General features: G+C 45.9%; 1 protein-coding gene across 1 annotated transcript in view; it reads right to left on the bottom strand.

Annotated features, from left to right (window-relative positions):
- Nucleotides 1–24752, bottom strand: part of LMX1A (LIM homeobox transcription factor 1 alpha) — a 58473-nt gene that overhangs the window by 5662 nt on the left and 28059 nt on the right. Inside the window, exons 3-5 of the mRNA XM_040229890.1 lie at nt 5809–5981; nt 2924–3001; nt 1077–1146 (exon numbers count right to left, since the gene is read on the bottom strand). Coding sequence (XP_040085824.1) covers nt 1077–1146; nt 2924–3001; nt 5809–5981 — 321 coding nt within the window. The remainder of the gene's footprint in view (nt 1–1076; nt 1147–2923; nt 3002–5808; nt 5982–24752) is intronic.

Here is a 24752-nt window from a genome sequence, read left to right as displayed (position 1 = left end):
CCGCATCAAGCACAAGGCAAGATCCATGAAGTTAAGGGGCCAGCCCCTCTCTGTTTAGGGGCCAGACAACTGATGCCACTTTCCATGGCTTTCCAAGTGTGGTCCACAGGCTGGTAGAATGAGAATTTGTTAAAAATGCAGACTCTTCAGCCCCTTCAAAATCTCAAGGATCAGAATCTACCCCAATACCAGCTGGTTGCGGTGAGCCTTAAAGGGCGAGAATCCCTGCTCCAGGGCGCAAACAGACCACTCGGGAGAGTCTAGTGGGCATCTGAGGCTGGCGCCATGTCCCTTTAAGAATGACACTGTTTCAATGTCGTCATTCGTGCTTTTTTTCTCTTAACTTCCTTAAAGGGCCCCACAGCTTGTCCCGTTTCACACACTCCCCAGTCCTCACATCACCCCGATTAAAAAACAACACATGAAGGTACACGGAGGTAAGGGCGAGCTAAGGCAGCGTGACCAAGTGAGCCTTAGAGAGACAGGTTCCAGCCCAACTCCATCCTTCGCTGACCTAGGACTGTGGTCCATCTTGCAGAGCCTCTGTTTGTGCATCTGAGATGGAAATATTAATAACTCCTCTGCTCCCCTTGGGGGTTGGTGGCTGTGAGTCAGGTCAGTATGAGTGAGAGCAAAAGTGCTCAACAAAGGAGGGTTTTCTTTTTTTTTTCCACTATCATTATTTTTACTATTTCATATTATTTTGGAAGGGATTGTAAGTCACTGTGGTGTCTTCCATGAAACTGATTTGCCTAGAAGAAGGAGGGCTAGGCTGGACGAGAAACAGGGTGTGTCTTTGACTCTGCAGGTAGGCCCCGACACAGGGCCGGATACCCCAGCAGGGTCTGGGCACGGGGGCTTTGGACTGGTTAGTACCACCTGCAATCCACAGTTCTAGGCCTCAGCTGGCGCCCTTTGCCCTCTCACAGTTCTCATGGTTTGGTCCTCCCTGGAAGGTCCCTTCTCTCAAATGAGTGTGGACTGGGCTTCAGGGAGCCCAGAGATGTGATTCCAAGGGCAGGGCAGTTGCAGGCCCCTGGCAGGAGAGGTCTGGCCAGGAGGAGGTGCCAGCTTACCGGAATTCAGCCTCTGGGTGTTCTGCTGATCTTGCTGCTGCTGCTGCTGCCGCCGGGCCAGCTTCTTCATCTGGGGAGGACAGAACTCAGGATTAGAAGTTAGGGGGCCTGCAGCAGGTTCTCACAGCTAGGCCAGGGGGAATCGGCTCAGGGGGAAAGCAGAGGGACCCCTTCCCTAGCTTTTTCTCAGGAGAGAATCCACGTTTCAGGAACCGCGCCTTGAGCCTGATGCATGGTGGCTGAGGGATTTCTACACCGCAGCCATGGAAAGACAGCTGGCTAGGAAGCCACAGGGCAGCTGCTCTTAGCAGGAATAGGGATGCCCTCTCAACAAATAAAACCTGCTGCTTATGGTGTCACAGTTTAATGTGAGGTGTAAGTGAGGGATGTGCAGTCTGCAGGCCAGCTTAGATGTGCAATAAGGGCCTGCTGACAGCTGTGATTTGGCATGAGCCAAGAGGCCGTTCCACCCACTGGCCCTTGTGGCAGAGACTCCTACCAGAACATGCCTGCCTTTAGGTAAGGAGCTTGTCTCCCAAAGCACACTAACTTCCCAGAAGGAACACATCAACCCAATCTTTCTCAAAGTGTCTTCTGTGGAACATTAGGGTTCCATGAGATCCTTGTTGTGTGTGTGTTGGGGGGGGCAACATTAGGTAAACCTTCATTCCCCAGGTAAAAGAGAAAAATAAGCATAAATTTAGGTATGTATTTCAAGAAGTGTTCCTGGGTTTCTCATCCTCTGGAAATTGGGCCTTCAGGTGGTTTTTTTTGAGAGAGAGAGAGAGAGAGTGTGTGTGTGTGTGTGTGTCTGTGTGTGTGTGTGTAGGGAACATTAAATTTTTAAAAAAACTTCTTTATTGCAAGATTTCTCAGAACTTCAAATATGCTCCCTGCTTATGAATACATAGGCTATAGGTTCTCTCAAACCTACTGAACTATGAGATTCTTTCACAGAAAAGACCATGGACTACACACCAGAAGCCCAGTCTGAGGAATTCAGTTAGGGAAATGGTATCTTAACCAATAACGATTAGCTAATGAGATACGAATCCATCGCCCACTAAAGATTAGAGGTCTAGAGAAATGGGCCACTAACACACGTGTGTGTGTGTGTGTGTGTGTGTGCTCAGTCATATCCAACCCTTTGCAACACCCTGGACTGTAGCCCAGCAGGCCCCTCTGTCCATGGAGTTTTCTGGGCAAGAGTACTGGAGTGGGTCACCATTTCTTCCTTCAGGGAATCTTCCCAAATCCAGGGATCAAATCCACGTCTCCTGCATTGGCAGGCAGATTCTTTACCACTGTGCCACCTGGGATGCCCAACACATGCATGTGTACAGGTAGGAAGATAAGTAAAAGTCTAAGAGAAATGAGAGACCGTGGCAGGGGTACGCACACCTTGGTAAGATCCAGAGGACAACACGATGATCTAACAGGGACAGGCGGGGCACTAGGAAAGGTGAGTTAGGACATCCAGTCCATGTGCCATAATGTTGTCTTAGACCAATCATATAGGTGCTACGTTGGTTTCCCTCTGAAATTTCAGAGGAACTCTGGCATCTGGTTAAATGAATAGGAATTAAAGAATCTGCTTTTACCAAGACACAGAAAGGTATTTCTTCATGAAAACGACTGACAGTCACAATCACAAGGAAAATAACAGCATCCCACTAGAACAAATGCCCTTCTGTGAGTATACTGTGGCTGAAATGACTGCTACTTTCTGAATTGAGAGCACTGGTCTATCCAATGAATTGAAGTTAGAAAATTTGTGGGCAAGTACAACATTCTACTATTATTTCAGGAAACCAGCCACACAGAGACAGAAGTAAGAAGCAGATTACCTTAGCTCTCTGGTTCTGGAACCACACCTGAACCACACGGACGCTCAGCCCTGTCTCTGCAGCCAGGGTCTCCCTCACCTTAAAAATATGTAACATTAGAAATATAGAAATATTGGCATGTCAGAGTAGAAGGCAGAACACTTTCTGTGCAGTGCACAGAGAGCCCAACAGGCCACATCCTACACAGAAGCTGGTGAATATTCAATGCTCAGCGAAATCCCAAACACAGAGCATTGCTTCCCTTCAGTGGAGAGACAGTGCTTCCCCAGGTAAGTGAGAAGAAGCATTCATTTATGTTTCCTGGGTTTCCCATCCTCTGGAACCTGGGCCTTCAAGTGGTTCTTAGATACTAGCAAAATCTATCTTTGTGTTTCGGCTGTATGCCAAGTATATGCCATAACCTACTTAAGGAGAACTGGGGGTGCAAAATCACTTTGCAAAAGCACATGGTTCTCACTTGCTCTCTTCTCCTACCTTAATTCACTGACTTAAATGTTTGGTTTTGTCCCTTATAGCTCTAGGTCACTTTGGGTGTCTCGGGGATATTCGTATTTACAGCGAGCTCTCCAAAAAGATAAGACAAGAGCCACCTGGGATCTGACAGAGCAAGGCAGACCAGGCTGAGGTGGGTACGTGGCCTGCGGCTGTGAAGAGACAGGACAATCGAGGTCCCTCTCGTGAAGAGAGGGGTTTAAACGTCTACCCTCCGTACAGGCACATGGCGAGGGACGGGCCAGAAGGGAAGAGGGGAGAGGCACAGATCTCCCAAGAGTGGCCCTGAGACACACTGGCCCCTCATGGTTAGATTCTGAGGAAATCAGACTTAGGAGCTCCTTGAGTAAACATAGAAAATAGAGCAAGCTGGAGGCCTGCGGAAGCGTTTACTTTTGTCATGCTACTCAGGCTCAAGCTTAGGAGAAACGGGATGATTGGAGCAGATTTTTAAAGCACATCCTTCTGCTAAGCCAACTTAAACAGCAGTGTACTCGGGCCCACAACCACCTGCAGAAACCTTATCCACCCTTCAGAGGCCCGGCTCAGAAGCCACCTGTCCCACAAAGCCTCGCCTGATTTCCCAGACTCTAGTGGCCACTCCCTTCTCCTGGCTCCAGGCTGCCCCTCTGTCTTGGCCCTTGCACTTTCTCCCCAGGGTCCCAGCGCACAGCTCCTCCCTGCTGGTGGCCTGGAGACAGGCGGTGGGCACAGGCCACACACAGGCTGGGGGTCTAGTTCATGCAGAACAAGCAAACCACCGAGGGAGGTGGGAACTGGCTTTTGTGCCGGCCTACTTTGGGGCTCACTTTCTACCAGCTCATTCTGCTGGAACTTATGGGGCAGTGAGGTCAGGGAAAGAAAGCATCCTGCAGTTGAAACTTCAAAAGTCAGAAGTGGTGGGAGGATGCATTATGGTTCAGCAAATAACCATCCTTCCCACGCCTGGATGGGTTTGTGCTTCCCCTGCACTCACAGTGGGCTTACCCACGTGACTTGCTGTGGCCCATGGACTATTACTGGATGTGAAGCGAGTGGTCTCCATGGAGATCCACTGGGCATGCCCAGTGGAACTCAGCCTCTTGCCTTCTGCCATTGGCAGGAGACCCATGTGCCCCAGGTGGCTGCTGCTCCCGTGGCCTGGACCCTTTAATGACAGGCATGCGGGGCAGACCTGACCCCGAACCCAGCCAGGCCCCAGCCAACCCACAGCCTAGCAGTAGGAAATAAATGCTGGAGCCGCTAAGATTTTGTTTGTTACCACAGCAAAAACTGATTCCTACACAGAGGGAGAGAGGAAAAACAATGCTAAAATTTTTTTAATGTCTTTCTTCTATGAATTTCAATTCAATTTCAAGAACCTTTCTTTTCTTATCTTTGTCGCATAAAAGACAGTACCTGGTATGGCAGAGTCAATAAATGGTGGGTACTTAATAAGTAAATGCAGCTATTTGTGACCGAGACTACTAATTGTCTCCAAAATGAATTCTCTCTTTCTTCCTCTTAGCCACTGAATTCCTAAGTTTTAGGAATTTATATGGATACCCAGATGGACTCATTTCCCAGGTCCCTTTGTAATCATGGGATTAAATTCTAGCCAACACGTGAGAGTGATGCAAAAACTCCCAGGATATGTATGTCCTTTAAAAAGACACTGCTTGCCTCCCGCCCCCCCGCCGTACTCTCTCTCTCTCCACCGTGGTAGCTGCAAAAAATGGTGACATCTGGAGCAGGCCCTTAGACTCACGTGATAAGACAGAGCTTCTCGGCCAATCTTGTGTTGCTCACCTCTGGACTATGATGTGAAAGCAACATGAACTCTTATCTCATTAAGTCACTGTATTTTTTTTTTTACATAGCTGTTCACAAGCCGTGTCTGTAACAGCCCCAAACAGGAAACAACCCACATGGCCATCAACAGGTAACGGGACAAGCAACCCACGGTATACCTATGGAATACCACGCAACAACAAAAATGGGTGGACAACATGGGTGAATGCCAAAATCACCACCTTAAGCAGAACAAACCAGACCAAAAAAAGAACCTATGCTACAACCCACTGTATTTTTCTTCTACTGTAACATCTTGACCTATACCCCAAATGGAACTCCTTATTATTCTCCCCATTGCTCTCCACAAAATGAAAGGTAAGAGGAGGTAGCCAGTTGGAATGGTGCATGCCGAAAAGCGAAAGGAGATTCTACCACTGCCCCCGCCACAACTACAGGGATCCCTGGAGCCTCCAATGGGGCTCAAGGCCACCCACCCAGACTGTCTGAACAGCACTCCCCACCCTGACCGTCCCCCCAGGTGCCCATCGACTCCCCAGAGGAGTCCAGGGTACACACAAAGAGGGGCCTTATCCCCTTTCTTCCCTTCTTCCCCTCTGTACCTTCCTGCACGGCTTGGAGGATACTTCAAACGAGGCCTTGAATGCTCTCCTCTGTTGGGTTGTCAAGATGGTTCTGGGACGTTTGGGGCGCTTATGGTCCTTGCTGTCCTCAGAGGCTCCTTTCCCTGCCCCGTGGGCTGACTTGCAAAGACTTTCCTCATCATCACTTTTCCCTGAAAGAAGCAGAAGTAATGTGTTGAGTCCCTCAAGCCTACTACCTGGAGTTGTATGTTATTCCATAATAAGACACTCAGGTCTGCGTTCTGAGGATGACTTAAGATATGAATGAAACAACCTGTGTGGTATTGATTCCAAAGCCCCCAGGAAGGGGCTAAGGAAAAACTTCTGAAACTTGGAGATAGGAACCAGGAAGTTCACCATCACAGCTCAGGACGTCCTCCCAGGATGCTGTCCTAGCTCCACATTTACCAGCTGTGTGGCCTTGAGCAAGTGACTTAACTCCCTGTGGATCAATTTCCTTCTCTGTAAAATCGGGATAGAGGAGAACACTTCACTGAGGTTATCTGAGGACTAAATGAGGTTACCAAGAAGGCATTCAAAAGGCTGATAAGCATATAATAAATGCCCAGTAAGCACTGGTTATAAGTGTACTAATAGTTTGTGTAGTTTTCTTTACCTGGGTAAGTTATATATAACTTCTAGATACTATGTCTGAAATACTAGCCACTGCCAGGAGGTAAAAAACAATACTGTTTAAAAGGCTATAGAAGACCAGCATAAAACTACGTGCAGAGACAGATAAAAGGCAATTAGTCAAACTGCCTGTCTATAAAATAAATAATTCTCTTATTTCAGCTTTATCAGCAGTGATCAATACAAGGAGTAACTTGAAGGAAATAAAGCCTCTAGTACATATGACATTCATTCCCAGGCTACCTTCTGCATCCCACAGATTTCACACTTCTGAGAAGATGTTTCCAGGATCTAGAAAATACCCCTATGAGAGAGATTCCTTCCTACTTTTGGCATTCAAAGCCACAGGCAGTTGTGTGCTCACATTACCCTAGTAAGACCCTCATTTCTCTCTGGGTCCTTACACAGCTCAGCTGCTCTCTTTCCTCCAGGAGAGACCTTTGTCCCAAGAGCTTCCTTGGCTCCAGTCCCCTCATTCTAGTCCCCTTCTGGCCACTTCAAGAAATCTAGGATGAGGGGACCCACTGGGTGTGAGCTCCACATCCTACTTCTTCATCTCAGCCTCCTCTGGAAAGTTGGTTTTTGCATACCATCTTTGAGTTTAGACTTAGTTTATCCTACTTTTTGACTCTGCTAGAGCCAAAAAACCTTATTTTTATCTGAAAGACAATGGCTAAAAAGCTTTCCTCCATGAACTTTTAGACATACAGTCTGAATGCGAAGGAAGATGAACCTGTGAGTTCCTTGATGGCATGACCCTTGCAATGTAACTGAACAGTCTGACACAGGCAGACCTGGGTCTCCATCCAGCTCTGTCCTCTTGTTTTAAGTTCAACCCTGTGTAAGGGATGCCCTTCACTGAGCCTGCCCTGGAGATAAGAATACCCAAAGCAGCTAACACGGAGGCACAGAGGAGGCCTCTATTAGACGTTATGGGAGGGACATCTTTTCCTCTCTGCCTTACTCCCTATGAGAGTACAAATAATAAAACCTAAAAGACGGATGAAGGTGGGATTAAAGAAGAATCTTCATGACAAGGATTGGCCTCTTCAGCTCTTCAGCTTCTTTCCCCAGGGGAGAATTCAGTAAGCTGATCTAAGTCAGATGTAAGGGGTTTTAGGATCTTTCTAGAAGGAGGTTTTCAGAATGGCAAGAAGAAAAAAGCATGTAAGAACTAAAAGCCTTGGGGAACTAAGAAGATCACACAAAGAGAGAAAAGGTAGGAAAAAGGGGGCCATTGATGGTGCAGATTCATCCTTGCTGGGCCCTACATCCTGCTGCTTGGAGACTCCCCAAACTCAGTCTTTTGTGAAGCCAATAATTCTGAGTGGATTCTTTGGGATCAAAAGATGCTCCTCTGATACCGTTGATGCTTTGGGTACTATTTCTGAGGCAATGTGGCTGACACCCCATGCCAAGCATTGTGCAGCTCTCCTGCAAGGCAGATGACTACAAGGTTACTGAGTCTGGAACAAATGAGTGAGCAATCCAAAGCACAGAACTGATTTTAAAATGCAATTGTATCACCTTCAGAACCTACATGTCTTATACCTGTTTTGTTCATAAAATGGTATTTGCAAGTGTCTCACAGACTCAGTCTGGTTCTTTTACAGTCACATAGCTTGATACAAATGCATACTGATGACTAGGATGATGCAACTATTGAAAATGGAAAATCTAAAATAATGCTAGGTTCCATGATAATGGCTCATAGATGCTGACACCATTCAGAAGAGCATGATGGTACAGTGTCCACAAGCATGGGCTCCGGAGCCATAGGAACTCGGGTTTCAATTCTGGCCTTGTCGGTGATGATGTGTGATTGTCAAGAAATTCCCAAGACTCAATTTTCTTATTGGAGAAGGTGACAGTGTTGTTGGAATTAAATGAGATGATATATGTAAAGGGTTTAGCACTGTCTAGGTATGATAGGTACGTAGTAAATCATCATCATCATCATTTCAAAGGACGTGTTCTTAATCTGAGATCCGCGTTTTCTCTTAACAGTTGCACATTGATGGGAGTCTGAGTTATGGTTTTAAGTGCAAGCATTCATTCCTCTCTTTGCAGACATGACCCTAGCTTGCACTGTGAGTTGGTTTTATAGAAAGTGAGTGTGTGAGTGCTTGTGAGGAGGAAAAGAGAGGGAGAGGGGGTCAGAGCTGGTTCCAGAAGGAAGATGTGATGAGTGAAGTTTGTTCAGAGCCCCAGCAGTGGTTGGCTGGGGCCCCTGCCGTCTGTGTACTCTGGACTCACATTTCCCAAGATCCCATCATGGAACAGCTAGGAGGAGGGCAAAAAGAACCGTCTGCTAGGGCAGCATCACAAGCAGCTGCTCACTCATTCTCTCTATAACCCTGAGAGGAGAGATGAAAACATTTGTTTTCAGAGGAGGAGGAGAAGGAGGACGGGCAGACGTGGGAGGAGAGGGAGGATGAGATGAAGATCTGAGCCTGGAGTGCCTCTGTCATTTTTGTGGCGCATTTTCTCCCTTTGATTCCTCCTGGTTGCTGTTCAGTCTTTCTCCTCTGTCTCCTAAGGGGCCCCATTTTGCCTTCCAAGAAACACTAGATGCTCTAGAGCAGGCATCTGCAGACTTTAGGGGTCAAAGGCCAGGGAGTAAAATATTTTATTCTTTGCAGGTCTTATGGTCTCTATTGCAACCACTCAACTCTGCCATGTAGCGTGAATGCAGCACAGACGGGATGAAGAGGCGTGGCTGGGTGCCAATAAAACTATTTCCCAAACAGGCACCCGGCCAGACTTGGCCTGCATGCCAGTGTGCTGACCCCTGCCCTGGACCGCTCCTGACCTGTTCTCCGTCAAAACGTACATATCCTGTGCTCCAGGCTCTCAGGCTCTGACTCTGGAGCAGCAAGCACTGTCCAACACTGAGGAGTTAGTGACTGCCATAGTTTGATGTGTCCTCTGGCACAGTCAGAAATGTACAGACATGGAACAGGAAATGCCTCCAACCAAACATTCACCTCTGTGAAATTTCAGGTGTCTTGGCAGATCTGAGCAAGAGAGAGTCTGAAGACGGAGGAATGGAGCGCCTCTGGGCATCTCCAAAAATGCAGACAGATGTCGCGACCCAGCTGCCAAGGGGAATGCAGGCCATCGCTGGCTTTAGCCTGCCAGGTGGTGAACAGGAGCGCAGCAGTGCCCTCTGACTCTTTCGGGGAATTTCCAGGCCACTCCTGGGATGGTAACACAGGCTCCTGCCGCCTCCTCCAGCAGGGGAGGGCTGCCTGCCTCTGATGCTGACTTCTCCATGCAAGTCTGCAGGGCCTCAAATATACACTTAACGATTTGTCCAAGAGAAAGGAAAGTTCTAAATGAGCCAGGAGATTTCTCACTGGGCCAGCAGGAGTACCATAGAGCAGAAGACGAAGAAAACCCTTCTAACAGCAGAGACGTCGCGGGAGCGGAGGGAGGGCTGGCCCCTCTGCCTCGCCAGAGGCTCCCACACCCAGATGCCGGCCAGAGCGATCCCTCATAATTTAAGCTGACACCCCTCAGCGGAGATGAAAGGAACACCACTTGCTGTCTCCAGCAACAAATGTCAGCATCCCTGGAGGCCGTTTAGACACAAACGCAGCATAAATCTGACTCCTAGAGGGAAAGTCCAGAGATTAAGTCTCCACACACAGCCTACCAGGCTGAAATGAATTTGCTTGGCCCAAAATTTGCTTGGAGCATGTTTCTCAGGGCCTTTCTTCCCGCTTTCTTGTAAAAAAGAAAATCTGGAATGGCTCAGGGGCTATAGCTTCCCTTTGCCTGGTCCTCCCACTCATTCGTGACATAAGCAATGGCAGATGAAAGATCAGCCGTGGTTTATGGCTCCGAGACAGGCTGTACTACCTGTGGGGCCTCCCAGATTCATTTCAGGTTGTTGGAAAAATCCCAACTGCCCATAAACTGGGCAAGAGATATCAGAGCTTGGCCCAGGAGGCGAGGGTGAGGGAGGGGGACCAGAGACCCTCAAGTGAGGGAAGGGAGAGGCAGGAACAGGGCTCAGATGCTCCCCCATGATGGTCCTCATAAATGTCCTTCAGGCAGGGGAGAAGAGGAAGGCTCTGGGACTTGTGGTGGGTGGAGGGGGAGGGAAAGAAGCAAGGGAGGAATTTATGAGGACAGAATATAGAGGAAACTATTTCAGTCGCTGCCCTGTGCTAGAGGATCAGAATTCCACTCTCCCCGAGCATAGATACAAGGCAGCATTTCACATTCAAGAGGCAGGAGGTAAAGCTCTCTAGAATAGTGACATCCCTGCAGCTACAGTTTGAAACTGCCTTATACAGAGTCCTTCAAGGAGGTCTCAACTCAGACCCAAATCACGTTTCTGTAGATTTGCCTTGGACTTTGCATCAGCATCCACTCAGCATCTATTGTGGGCTCCCGTGTCAGGCAGTGCGGAAGGACAATTCTGGGCTACAGAGATGATGGAGATTCGGCCTCTGCTCTTACAGATCCCAGATTAACAGAGGAGAACGATCAAGTGCCAAAATAATAACTCTGCTTACAGGAGCTGGAGGAGGGGCCTGGGAACGCAACAGAATACAGGTGTCACTGGAGGTGCAAGTGAATGACAGGCAATGCACAGAAGCTTCCAGGCAACAAAGGACAGAGAGGGTGTTTTGTGTCAAGAGGGAACGTCAAATAGCAGGGGAGCAAGACCTGGGCCTGGCAAGTGAGGCTCATTGAATATACAGTCCACTTGCCCATCACCAGGTATGCAGCCCCAGGGATGAGAGGGATCAGAGGTGACCCCTTGCTCTCAAGGAACAGACAGCGAGCATGTGAGAGGGTTAGCATGTGTGAAACAATAAATATAACATAGTATTTGGTTATGAGTTTTAGGCATGGTAAAAAAAACTATCAATAAAAATGGAGGCATATAGAAGGGGAAAGAAGGAAGGGATAAATTAGGAGTTTGGGATTAGCAGATACACTATATATTGATAATACTATATGTATAGTATTATACTATATTTCTACTATATAGCTCTACACTTATACCATATATAAAATAAACAACGAGGTCCTACTATATTACACAGGGAACTATATTCAATATCTTGTAATAAACTGTAATGGAAATGAACCTGAAAAAGAATATATATGTAGGTATAGCTAAATCACTTTGCTGTATACCTGAGACTGACACAATACTATAAATAAACTATACTTCAATTTTTAAAAATAAAGGCATTGAGGAAGGAGGGTGTCAATGAGCCGGAGGAGCTAGTGAAGGCAAGAGCCTAAATGCAAGGGAGGAAGGAGGAGCGGGTCCAGACAGGCACAGGCAAGAGGGCAGGGGCGGGAAAAGGGCTCAGCCCGAGACTGGAGAAAAGGGGAAAGAATGTGTATGCTGGCCAGTAGGGGGACCTCAGGGCCTCAGAGGGTGTGCACATCTGGGGAAGAAGACCAGCAGGGTGGAGAGGCCACGTGGAGCTTTCTCCAGGGGCCCAGATGTTCCTGAGCCAATGTCATTAGCAATGACGAGACATGGGGGAGTTCTGTGGCTGGAGCTACACAGGAAAGGTGTGGAGACAGGTTAAGGGCCCCGGGGTCCAGGAAAGCAGACACCAGGGTCTACATGCAGATGATGCCACCCGGCCGCCAGGTCTGCTTTGCAGACTGGGCTGAGGAAGTCTCTCAAGTCTCAGCACTAGACAAGGGACCTGAGAAAAGAAGAAAAGGCCCACATCCCAGTTAGGTGTCAGTCTGTGTCCAGGGTAAACATTTCACCTCATCTCCATGGCAACACAGCATGGCAGGTACTGGAAGAACTCCTCTCCTACCTAAGGAATAATCACAGCTTCAGAAAGCTTCAGGAACCTCCCCCAACACACAGGATCCAGGTGGTGGGGCCAGGTTTCACGCCAAGCTTGCCTACTTCCAAGCCCAGGTGAGAAACACTCCTGCAGGGAGCAGGGATTCAGACTTTTTACCCAGAAAATAAGGCATAAACAAATGACAGTCACCTGTGTGGGCCCTGGCCCAGGAGTGGGGGCAGTTTAGGTGCCAGGTCTCCTGTAAGCACTGAAACACCACTCTTTATATCAAAAGAGCAGATGGAGTGGTGGAAGGTAGCTCTGGCCATGAAACAGGAGACCTGGATTCTAGTGCTAGTTTTGCTACTCGGCTATGTCTCCTCGAAAAAACAGCCCTTTCCCTTAACTAACACTTGACAGCTTCACTTTACAATTGCATTATTTCCTTGCTTCTGTTGGAACACTAGGAGGCAGGAATTGTGTTATTATCTGTCCCCTCTTTTTTTAAACTACACAGGAGTAAACCAGGCCCCAGGGAGGTGAGTGATATTTTGCCAAAGGGCACACAGCTGGGATGCTCTGTCTTCCACTTCCATCTTCCCTCTCCTGCCTCCTCTGCCTCCCAGGGTCGTGAAGATCCAAGGATACCTGGGACTTGCAGCACCAGGCGAGGCAGCATCACTGTTATTAAAGAGTGAGGAGAGAGAAGGGAAGGGTTTCTGGGGTAACGGGTCTTCCACTCTGAGCTCCTGCTGGAAAAGCCATTCTTTTCAGTCCAAAAAGGACAGACCTTATTTTAAATCCTGGTTCCCCTCAATCCACCCCACTCTCCCCAGGCACACCCTGCCACTCCAACCCTCACTCTGGGAGGATCCTCAGTCACGGGACACCTAGCATTTCAAGATCACGGCAGACAGGAGCAGAGCTACACTCCTGAGCAGACCACGGGTAAGGGGTCCCAAAAAGAACTTCTCTGTTCAGCCATGTCCACTGCGGATGGAGGCTCCTGTGCCAAGAGGAGGGAGAGGGGCAACCAGCTCAGACTTCCAGGTAGTCCCCCGAGAGGAGCTCGGTCTCCACTCTGAGAATGCAGGCGCCCTCCCCCCCCCACCACAGCCTAGCACCCTCTCCTTTTGCTTTGCTTGGCTGGCTGGTGTTCCTGAAGTTCCCCTTGAGCCTGGGAGGTTTGTCGGGAAAAGAGACAGTATTGGTCTGACTAGTGGAATTTCCGTGGATCTGCATCAGTTTGGGGTCTTTTCACATTTCAACAGGCCTCCTGCTGACATTTACCCTGCCTCACTCCCTCTCCTTTCTATACAGGCATACACACTCTGTATCTTTTCCTCTCTGAGTTTTCCCACCTCTTTGCCCTCCCCTTTTTAAAGAAAAGATGGCCACATGCAACCCCAACTGATAAGCAGAGGCAAATGTTCAATGGAACTATGCATAGCTTTGTCAGTACTGGAAATCTTGATCAGGACATCAGAAAATACCTCTCCACCACCATCACTGTATTCCAATCAAGCATGGATGCATAAACCATAACTTGTTCTTTTTGATTCAGCCAGACTTAGAGAAGGTCAGGAAGCTCATAACAAGTCAGATTTGGGGTTCTGCTCTCAGTCTCAACTGCTGTTTAATTACTAAGTCATCTCTGACTCTGTGACCCCAGGGACTGTAGCCTGCCAGGCTCCTCTGTCCATGGAATTTCCCAGGCAAGAATACTGGAGTGGGTTGCCATTTTCTTCTGCAGAGGATCTTCCTAACTCAGGGTTCAAACCCACATCTCCTGTTGGTAGGCAGATTCGGTGTGACGTGCATGGCACTGTATTTGGTTATATTATTAAGGTTTTAGTGTGTTTGCTCCAAACTTAGGAACGGACTTAAGTGGATTGAATACCATATCTCTTTGGAATAATCCAATTTTGCTGCATTAATCACCAGTCTTCAGGAGGATAAAATTATCTGGAATGGAAGACAAAGGGTTAATTATCTAAGTTAAAAAGACCCAGACCAACAATCCTCTCGGTGACTGGGGAGCTGGGGTGAATTGGCTAAAACATTCTAAATATTAGGACGAATTCGTTGTGGACTTTATCACAGAGAGAATTTGCCTAGAGAACCACAGCTGATCTGACTGCCTACCCTCTTGGTCTAAATGTTCTGGTTCTGCCAGGCCCTCTGCTGGTTTGGAAAGACAAACCAAGGCCAATACCCAGTCAGGCCTGTGCCTTCAGACTCTAGACCATTCTATAAACCACTGATAGACTCAAAAGAAAAGGGCCAAGTGAAGTCAGACACCTAGCCTCTGATATTACATCCACCACTCATCTGCTGTGTGACCTAAGGCAAATGACCTAACTTCTCTGAGCCCCACCTTCCTAATTTGTAAAATCAGGGGAATAAAGAGCTGATAAGCTACCCTGATGGTATTATGAACTCAACAGTAAGAATAGGTAAAAGCACTTTGAAAAAAATTTGTAAAATAGCATAAAAATGTGCGATATTTTAAATATTTTTACTTTATTATGCTTCTTAGGTGTTCATGAACTTATTATATGTTTCCACTGATTAAGAAACTCACAGTTCTCATACAAAATTCCTGTCATTCAACAACCACACACGAGTGTGCCTACTGTGTACAGGTGCTAGACCCAGGATAAGGAGGAATGGACAAGGTCCAGGAAGTCACTGATCTCCTATCCCTAGTGGGAGAAGAGAGAGAAAAAGGAAAGAAAAACACAATGTAGCTGCTAACATGTTAAAATGTTAAGAATAAAATAAAACAGAGTAATTAGCCAAGGAATGACTGGGGGCAGGGCGAAACCTTCTTTTGTTTCCATAATTCTCCACTAATAAGATCCAAATTTATCTTGTCCTGAAGCCTCCCTCAGCTTCTTCCCAAGTCAGTTTCATCCCTTTCCAAATGCCCCGAGCATCTCCTTGTCGACCTCCAATGTTTTAGTTATTCAAGTGTATTCAAGTTAGAAGACAATTGTATATGTTGCTCGACATTATTCTCAAACCGTTTAAACAAAAACAAAATTACAAATGCTCAGATTTTAAAAAAAAATTGTACTGGACTAATATAAAAATTTCAGTATGGGGGACTTCCCTGGTGATCCATCCAGTGGTTAAGACTCCACGCTTCCACTGCAGGGGGGCATGGGTTCGATCCCTGGCAGCGGATTCCACATGCCTTGCAGAATAGCAAAATAAATAAATAGATGAAATTCCATTATGGGCACTAGAACAGAGTGGTTAAGGACAGTGCCTTGGCCTCAATACTTTGCTGCATCACTTACTAGCTAGTAGTCTGAGCCAAGATGCCTCTACATTGCTTTGGTTTGTCAAATGGGGTTTAATAGCATCTACCTAATAGGATAGTTATAATAATTATATGGATAATTTATATACAGTATTTATAGTACTAATGGAGAAGGCAATGGCACCCTACTCCAGTACCCTTGCCTGGAAAATCCCATGGATGGAGGAGCCTGGTGGGCTGCAGTCCATGGGGTCGCTAAGAGTCGGACACAACTGAGCGACTTCCCTTTCACTTTTCACCTTCATGCATTGGAGAAGGAAATGGCGACCCACTCCAGTGTTCTTGCCTGGAGAATCCCAGGGGCAGAGGAGCCTGGTGGGCTGCCGTCTCTGGGGTCGCACAGAGTCAGACACAACTGAAGCGATTTAGCAGCAGCAGCATAGTACTAAACTCATGGTGAGAATTTCATAAATTCTAGCTAATTACCATCGTTATAATTTTGCATCCCTTCTATAGAGACCAAATCTAAATCATCTTTGTATCCGCCACATATACCACCACATTGAACTCTCAGAAGACTAATAATTACTTTTAAGTAGTTTGTATCTAAAGCATACAGAACAAAGTGATGCAATGTATTAACATACATGCCGAGGCCTGTCTTTCCATTTTTCAGAGATTAATTCACCAGTGTCAACCAACTTCCAGTAGCTATAGAAACTATTATAGAATTACTAGCTACTTCCATACTTGGGCTCAGCTAGAATGAAATAAAGAAAGCTGAGTGCCAAAGAATTAATGCTTTTGAACTATGCTATTGGAGAAGACTCTTGAGAGTCCCTTGGACTGCGAGGAGATCAAACCAGTCCATCCTAAAGGAAATCAGTCCTGAATGGTCATTGGAAGGACTGATGCTGAAGCTGAAACTCCAATACATTGGCCACCTGATGCGAAGAACTGACTCCTTGGAAAAGACCCTGATGCTGGGCAAGACTGAAGGCAGGAGGAGAAGGGGATGACAGAGGATGAGATGGTCAGATGGCATCACCAATTTGAAGGACATGAGTCTGAGCAAGCTCTGGGAGTTGGTAATGGACAGGGAAGCCTGGCATGCTGCAGTCCATGGGGTCGCAGAGTCAGATATGACTGAGCGACTGAAATGAACTGAACCATGGATGAAATTCACTTCCCTTAAACCACAGTTTGAATTTTTTTTTTTGTGCTGACATTCATTCCACTGACAGTCTCATCAGTACCATCCAGTTATGTTTCCATAAGAAGGATAGGAGAGAAAACCATGACAAAGAAAACCCAAAATACAATAATTAAGACTAGAAGAAGGTTGGCATACATACACTGCTATGTATAAGATGCTTAATAAAAACATAATTTTACCTGTACCAACCCCTGTACCCAAGGTTTTCTCTCACAGTTTTATACAAGATGGCAGAGTAGAAGGACGTGCACTCATCTTCTCTTGTGAGAACTCCAAAATTGCAACTAACCACTGAACAACCATTGACAGGAGAATGTTGGATTCCACCAAAAAAGATACCCCACATCCAAGGGCAAAGGAGAAGCCCCAACAAGGTGGTGAAAGTGAAAGAAAGTGAAAGGGAAGTCGCTCAGTCCTGTCTGACTCTTTGTGACCCCATGGACTGTAGCCTACCAGGCTCCTCCCTCATGGGATTCTCCAGGCAAGAGTACTGGAGTGGGTTGCCATTTTCTTCTCCAGGGGATCTTCCTGACCCAGGGATCGCACTCAGGTCTCCCACACTCCAGGCAGACGCTTTAACCTCTGAGCCACCGGGGTGTTAGGAGGGGCAAAATCGACGGTAGCCTGCCATGGGGTCAGGGGCACAGAATCCACCCGTTGGGCATAAGGCCTTTGAAAGGAGGTCACCATAACCTCTACCATAGTAGAGGCCAAACTACAGGAAGGGAACACAGCCCCACCCAACAACAGAAAACTGGATTAAAGATTTACTGACCAGAGCCCTTTCACAGCATCATCTTTTAGGATTTGAAATAGCTCAACTGGAATTTCATCACCTCCACTAGCTTTGTTCATAGTGATGCTTCCTAAGGCCCACTTGACTTCACATTCCAGGATGTCTGGCTCTAGGTGAGTGATCACACCATCATGATTATCTGGGTCGTGAAGACCTTTTTTGTACAGTTCTGTGTATTCTTGCCACCTCTTCTTAATATCTTCTGCTTCTGTTAGGTCCATACCATTTCTGTCCTTACTGTGCCCATTGTTGCATGAAAAGTTCCCTTGGTATCTCTAATTTTCTTGATGAAATCTCTAGTCTTTCCTGTTCTAATGTTTGCCTCTATTTCTTTGCACCGATCACTAAGGAAGGCTTTCTTGTATCTCCTTGCTATTTTTTGAAACTCTGCATTCAAATGGGTATTTTTTCTCTTTTCTCCTTTGCCTTTTGCTTCTCTTCTTTTCATAGCTATTTGTAAGGCCTCCTCAAGCAACCATTTTGCCTTTTTGCATTTCTTTTTCTTGGTGATGGTCTTCACTGCCTCCCGTACAGCGTCAAAAACCTCCGTCCATAGTTCTTCAGGTACTCTATCAGATCTAATCGCCTGAATCTATTTGTCACTTCCACTGTATAATCATAAGGGAATTGATTTAGGTCATACTTAAATGGTCCAGTGATTTCCCCTGCTTTCTTCGATTTAAGTCTGAATTTGACAATAAGGAGTTCATGATCTGAGCCACAGTCAGCTCCCAGTCTTGTTTCGGCTGACTGTATAGAGCTTCCCCATCTTCAGCAACAAAGAAAATAATCAATCTGATTTTGGTATTGACCATATGGTCAATGTCCATGTATAGAATCTTCTCTTGTGTTGTTGGAAGAGGGTGTTTGCTATGACCAGTGCATTCTCTTGGCAAAACTCTGTTAGCTTTTGCCCTGCTTCATTCTGTATTCCAAGGCCAAATTTGCCGTTTACTACAGGTAACTCTTGACTTCCTACTTTTGCATTCCAGTCCCCTATAATGAAAAGGACATATTTTTTTGGTGTTAGTTTTAGAAGGTCTTATAGGTACTCTTGCCTGGAAAATCCCATGGACGGAGGAGCCTGGAAGGCTGCAGTCCATGGGGTCGCTGAGCGTCGGACACGACTGAGCGACTTCACTTTCAGTTTTCACTTTCATGCATTGGAGAAGGAAATGGCAACCCACTCCAGTGTTCTTGCCTGGAGAATCCCAGGGAGGAGGAGCCTGGTGGGCTGCCGTCTATGGGGTCGCACAGAGTTGGACACGACTGAAGTGACTTAGCATAGGTCTTCATAAAACCATTCAACTTCATCTTCTCCAGCTTCTACTGGTCGGTGTATAGACTTGGATTATTGTGATACTGAATGGTTTGCCTTGGAAATGAACAGAGATCATTCTGTCGTTTTTGAGATTGCATCCAAGTACTGCATTTCAGACTCTTTTTTTGACAATGAGGCTACTCCATTTCTTCTAAAGGATTCTTGCCAACAGTAGTAGGCATAATTGTCATTTGAGTTAAATTCACCCATTCCAGTCCATTTTAGTTCTCTGATGCCTAAAATGTTGATGTTCACTCTTGCCATCTCTTGTTGGACCACTTCCAACTTGCCTTGATTTCACGGACCTAGGATGGATTCTAGGTTCTTATGCAGTACTGCTTTTTATAGCATCGGACTTTACTTTCATCACCAGTCACATCCACAATTGGGTGTTGTTTTTGCTTTGGCTCTGCCTCTTCATTCCTTCTGAGTTATTTCTCCACTGATCTCCAGTGGCATATTGGGCACCTACCAACCTGGGGAGCTCATCTTTCAGTGTCCTATCACTTCATGGCAAATAAATGGGGAAACAGAGGAAACAGTAACAGACTTTATTTTGGGGGGCTCCAAAATCATTCCCAGAGAAGGCAATGGCACCCCACTCCAGTACTCTTGCCTGGAAAATCCCGTGGATGGAGGAGCCTGGTGGGCTGCAGTCCATGGGGTCGTTAGGAGTCGGACACGACTGAGCGACTTCACTTTCACTTTTCACTTTCATGCATTGGAAAAGGAAATGGCATCCCACTCCAGTATTCTTGCCTGGAGAATCAGAGGGATGGGGGAGCCTGGTGGGCTGCCATCTATGGGGTCACAAAGAGTCGGACATAACTGAAGCGACTTAGCAGCAGGAACAGCAGCAAAATCATTCCAGATGGTGACTGCAGCCATGAAATTAAAAGACACTTGCTCCTTGGAAGAAAAGTTATTACCAACCTAGATAGCATATTCAAAAGCAGAGATATTACTTTGCCAACAAAGGTCCATCTAGTCAAAGCTATGGTTTTTCCAGTGGTCATGTATGGATATGAGAGTTGAACTATAAAGAAAGCTGAGAGCCAAAGAACTGATGCTTTTGAACTGTGTTGTTGGAGAAGACTCTTGAGAGTCCCTTGGGCTGCAAGGAGATCCAACCAGTCCATCCTAAAGGAGATCAGCCCTGAATGTTCGTTGGAAGGACTGATGGTGAAGCTGAAACTCCAATACTTTGGCCACCCGATGGGAAGAGCCGACTCGTTTGAAAAGACCCTGATGCTGGGAAAGATTGAAGGCGGGAGGAGAAGGGGACAACAGAGTATGAGATGGTTGGGTGGCATCACTGACTTAATGGACATGAGTCTGAGTAAACTCCGGGGGTTGGTGATGGTCAGGGAGGCCTGGCATTCTGCAGTCCATAATGTTGCAAAGAGTCAGACATGACTGAGTGACTGAACTGAACTGAGTTGAGCACAGCCCTGCCCATCAGAGCAAAACCCAGATTCTCCTATAGCCAGTCCCTCCCATAAGGAAGCTTCCATAAGACTCTTATCCTTATCCATCAGAGGGCAGACAGAATGGAAACCACAATTACAGAAAACTAACCAAACTGATCACCTGCATCACAGCCTTGTCTAACTCAATAAAACTATGAGCCATGGCTGTGTAGGGCCACCCAAGACAGATGGGTCATGGGTGAGATGGGAGAGATCTGGATCATGGGAGAGATCTGACAAAACGTGGTCCACTGGAGAAGGGACTAGCAAACCACTTCAGTATTCTTCCCTTGAGAACCCCATGAACAATATGAAAAGGCAAACAGAAATGTCACTGAAAGACGAACTACCCAGGTCGGTAGGTGCCCAATATGCTACTGGAGAAGAGTGGAGAAATAGCTCCAGAAAGAATGAAGAGGCGGAACCAAAGCAAAAGCAAAGCCCAGCTGTAGATGTGGTCAGTGATGGAAGTAAAATCTGACGCTGTAAAGAACAGTATTGCATAGGAACCTGGAATGTCAGGTCCATGAGTCAAAGTAAGCTGGAAGCAGTCAAACAGGAGATGGCAAGAGTGAACATTGACATTTCAGGAATCACTGAACTAAAATGGATGGGAATGGGTGAATTTAACTCAAATGACCATTACATCTACTACTGTGGGCAAGAATCCTTTACAAGAAATGGAGTAGTCCTCATAGTAAAAAAAAAAAAAAAAAATGCTGTACTTGGGTGCAATCTCAAAAATAACAGAATTATCAATGTTCGTATCCAAGGCAAACCATTCAGTATTACAGTAATCCAAGTCTATGCCCCAACCACTAATGCCAAAGAAGTTGAAGTTGAATGGTTCTATGAAAACTTACAAGACCTTCTAGAACTAACACCAAAAAGAAGATGTCCTTTTCATCACAGGGGACTGGAATGCAAAAGTAGGAAGTCAAGAGATGCCTGGAGTAACGGGCAAGCTTGGCGTTGGAGAACAAAATGAAGCAGGGCAAAGGCTAACAGAGTTTTGCCAAGAGAATGCACTGGTCATAGCAAACATTCTCTTCCAACAACACAAGAGATGACTCTACACATGAACATCACCCAGTGGTCGGTACTGAAATCAGATTGATTATTTTTTTTTGCAGCCGAAGATGGAGAAGCTCTATACAGTCAGAAAAAACAAGACTAGGAACTGACTGTGGCTCAGATCATGAACTTCTTATTGCCCAGTTCAGACTTAAATTGAAGAAGTAGGGGAAACCACTAGAACATTCAAGTATGACCTAAATCAATCCCTTACAATTATACAGTGGAAGTGACAAATAGATTCAAGGGATTAGATCTGATAGACAGAGTGTCTGAAGAAGTATGGACAGTGGTCCATGATATTGTACAGGAGGCAGTGCTCTAGATTCAAGAGATTAGATCTGATAGAGTGTCTGAAGAAGTATGGACAGCGGTCCGTGATATTGCACAGGAGGCAGTGATCTAGACCATCCCCAAGAAGAAGAAATGCAAAAAGGCAAAATGGTTGCCTGAAGAGGCCTTACAAACAGCTGAGAAAAGAAGAGAAGCTAAAGGCAGAGGAAAAACCATAGCTTTGACTACATGGGCCTTTGTCAGCAAACTGATGTCTCTGCTTTTTAATACACTGTTAGGCTTGTCCTAGCTTTCCTTCCAAGGAGCATATCTTCTAATTTAATGGCTGCAGACACCTGCAGTGATTCTGGAGCCCAAGAAAATAAAATCGGTCACTGCTTCCACTTTTTGCCCTTCTATTTGCCTTGAAGTGATGGGCAGACGGGGCAGGTGCCGTGGTACAATTTGTTCTGCAGCCATCCCTTAGGGGACTGGAAAGCACAGTCTCCAAGGTCAGCTGGGGGAATGACGGGCCCTTGGCCTGGAAGCCCTCCACCCCATCTGGCTGGGCTGCCCTTCCCAAGTGACAGATCTTCGACAGACCTTCCCCTAGCCATGGTTCTTCATGAGTGAGAACACAAGCTTGGGTGAGAAAAATAAATATTTATCACAGGAAGAGCTCTCCCTAATTTAACTATCAACTGAGTATAACTGTGTGCAGTGAACTCCTTTACAGCCCTTCACAGAGTATTTATGGTTATTACTCATAAGTGAAATTGGGTGTCCCAACATGATTTTGAGCTTGATGAAATCATAGTTAATAGCATCATCATGAATTCTTCTTACAATTAGTTAGCCATGAATTTCTAAGACTAAAAATGTTTCTTTGCCATCCTGTCATTAGTTGTAAAGCACAAAGTTTACTGTTGAAATAAGGATGAGAGGAAGAATACTGTTATTATGAACCAAAGACCGCTGGAGTTCTAGTCTAGACTCTGGAGAAATGGATCTCCAATCTGAGTGTGCCTCAGAATCACCTGGAAGGCTGGTTAGACACAGACTGCTGGGCGCACCCGCAGAGTCTCTGACTCAGTAGGTCTGGGATGCAATCTGTGATTTTTCATTTCTAATGGTCCTGGGTGATGCTGATGCTGCTGGCCCAGGAACCACACTTGGAGAATCACTGGTCTAGAACATTCCTCTTGCTCTCTTTCTCCACCCTTATACCTAGACACAGGGATATGTATATGGGCAGGGATGGGAAGTCTGCAATCATAACACATCCTTTCAGTCAACATAGGCCTTCATACCTTTCCAACGAGTCCCAAATCTTCAGAGTAATTTCTGCCAGTTTTGATAATTAGGGGAGAATAAAATTATGATAAAAAATAATGGTGTGCGTCTATAAGCCAGCTAGCTACTTTGACCTTGACAGTGTTGACCCTCAAAGTATTTTTGCTTTTAAGCTGTTACATGAATTGGCAACATTAAGAATGACTAGCTATTGAAACTTGGAGAAGAAAAGTGGTTGCCAAGCGATTGGGAATAGGGGAAACAGAGTGAGCCTGGTAAAAGGATAGAACCTTCAAGATGAATCAGGTCTGAGGCTCTAATATATAACATGATGACTAGAGTTAATAACACTATATTTTATAACTGAAACTTGCTAAGAGAGTAACACTTAAATGTTCTCACTGAAATACATTTTTAAAATAATAATGGGTGTGCATGGGAATAATGGGAAAATTGGGGCTGAATATATGATGACTTTGGGTTGACATGAGCAGGGATAGATAGCCCTTGTTATCCATCATCTTGAAATACCCTACCAAGCACATGAGTCAGATTTGCCTCTTCTTTGTCAAGGGTGATGGCCTCAAAATACCAAACCCACAGATACTTGAGCTGGTAAGACAGCAGAGAGCCCTAAGAGGGCTCAGCTCTCCCTCACCCTGGTGTGGAGTTGCTCTGTTCCCCTCTATTCAGGATCACCTCTTCCAGGATTGAGGCAAAAGGGCTGGGTGGCTGTTCTGCTTGCCTCACCCAAATGATTCAAAGTTATGAACCACTCACCAAACACAGATGTCATCATGTGTCCATTTAGCTTAATGTCTTAGATCAAGTCTAAATGCATCCTCCCTTGCAATCAGCTGTTTCAGCTCTAGAGATCTGGGACAAAAGGTTATCAGGAAAGACCCAGTTCCCTTCTAACAGCTAATATTCATTGTGTATATGTACCACATCCTATTCATTCCCCTGCTGATGGACATCTAGGCTGCTTCCATGTCTGGCTGTGGTAAACAGTGCTGCAGCAAACACTGAGGTACATGTGTCTTTCTGAATTATGATTTACTCAGGGTATATGACCAGTAGTGGGGTTGCTGGGTCATATGGTAGTTCTGCTTGTTTCACAACATGGAAATACCTTGCAGGTACAGCTGAGCTTCAGGAAAATAGAGGTGGCTGATGGACTATAATGCCAGTTGTAGCTTAACCTTGCTATTAGGGTCTAAGTTAATATAGGTTTTCTTTATATCACACATCTTGCTCTATAAAATGAACGTGCACCTGAGAAGCATGCATGGATCAAGCTCTTTATGTAAAGCTAAATTTTATTCTCCCAGTGAAGAAGAATTCTTAGTTTCATAGATTCCTTATTTTCAGAGATAAATATTTTTCAGTACGCAGGGGTCCTAATATACCCATCATTAGTATTCATCTTAAAAATTTTTAATTAAAAAATCTTTAATTGAAATATAATTGACATATAACACTGCATAATTTTAAGGTGTACAAACAAAATGATTACCACCACAGCATTAGCTAACACCTCTAGCATGTTGCAAAACTGTCATCTCTCTTTTGTGGTGAGAACAATTATCTCATCATGTTTAGCTGAAGCTCCAATACGTTGGCCACCTGATGCAAACCACCAACTCACTGGAAAAGACTCTGGTGCTGGGCAAGATTGAAGGCCGAACAGAAGAGAGTAACAGAGGATGATATAGATGGTTGGATGGCATCACTGATTCAATGGACAGGAACTTGGACAGACTCCAGGAGACAAAGAGGGAAAGGGAAGCCTGGTGTGCT

The sequence above is a fragment of the Oryx dammah genome, unplaced genomic scaffold, assembly GCF_014754425.2.
Source record: "Oryx dammah isolate SB20612 unplaced genomic scaffold, SCBI_Odam_1.1 HiC_scaffold_28, whole genome shotgun sequence".
Classification (NCBI taxonomy): domain Eukaryota; kingdom Metazoa; phylum Chordata; class Mammalia; order Artiodactyla; family Bovidae; genus Oryx; species Oryx dammah.
Note: the sequence above shows the minus strand (reverse complement) of the source record. Positions and strands in the feature narration are given on the sequence as shown.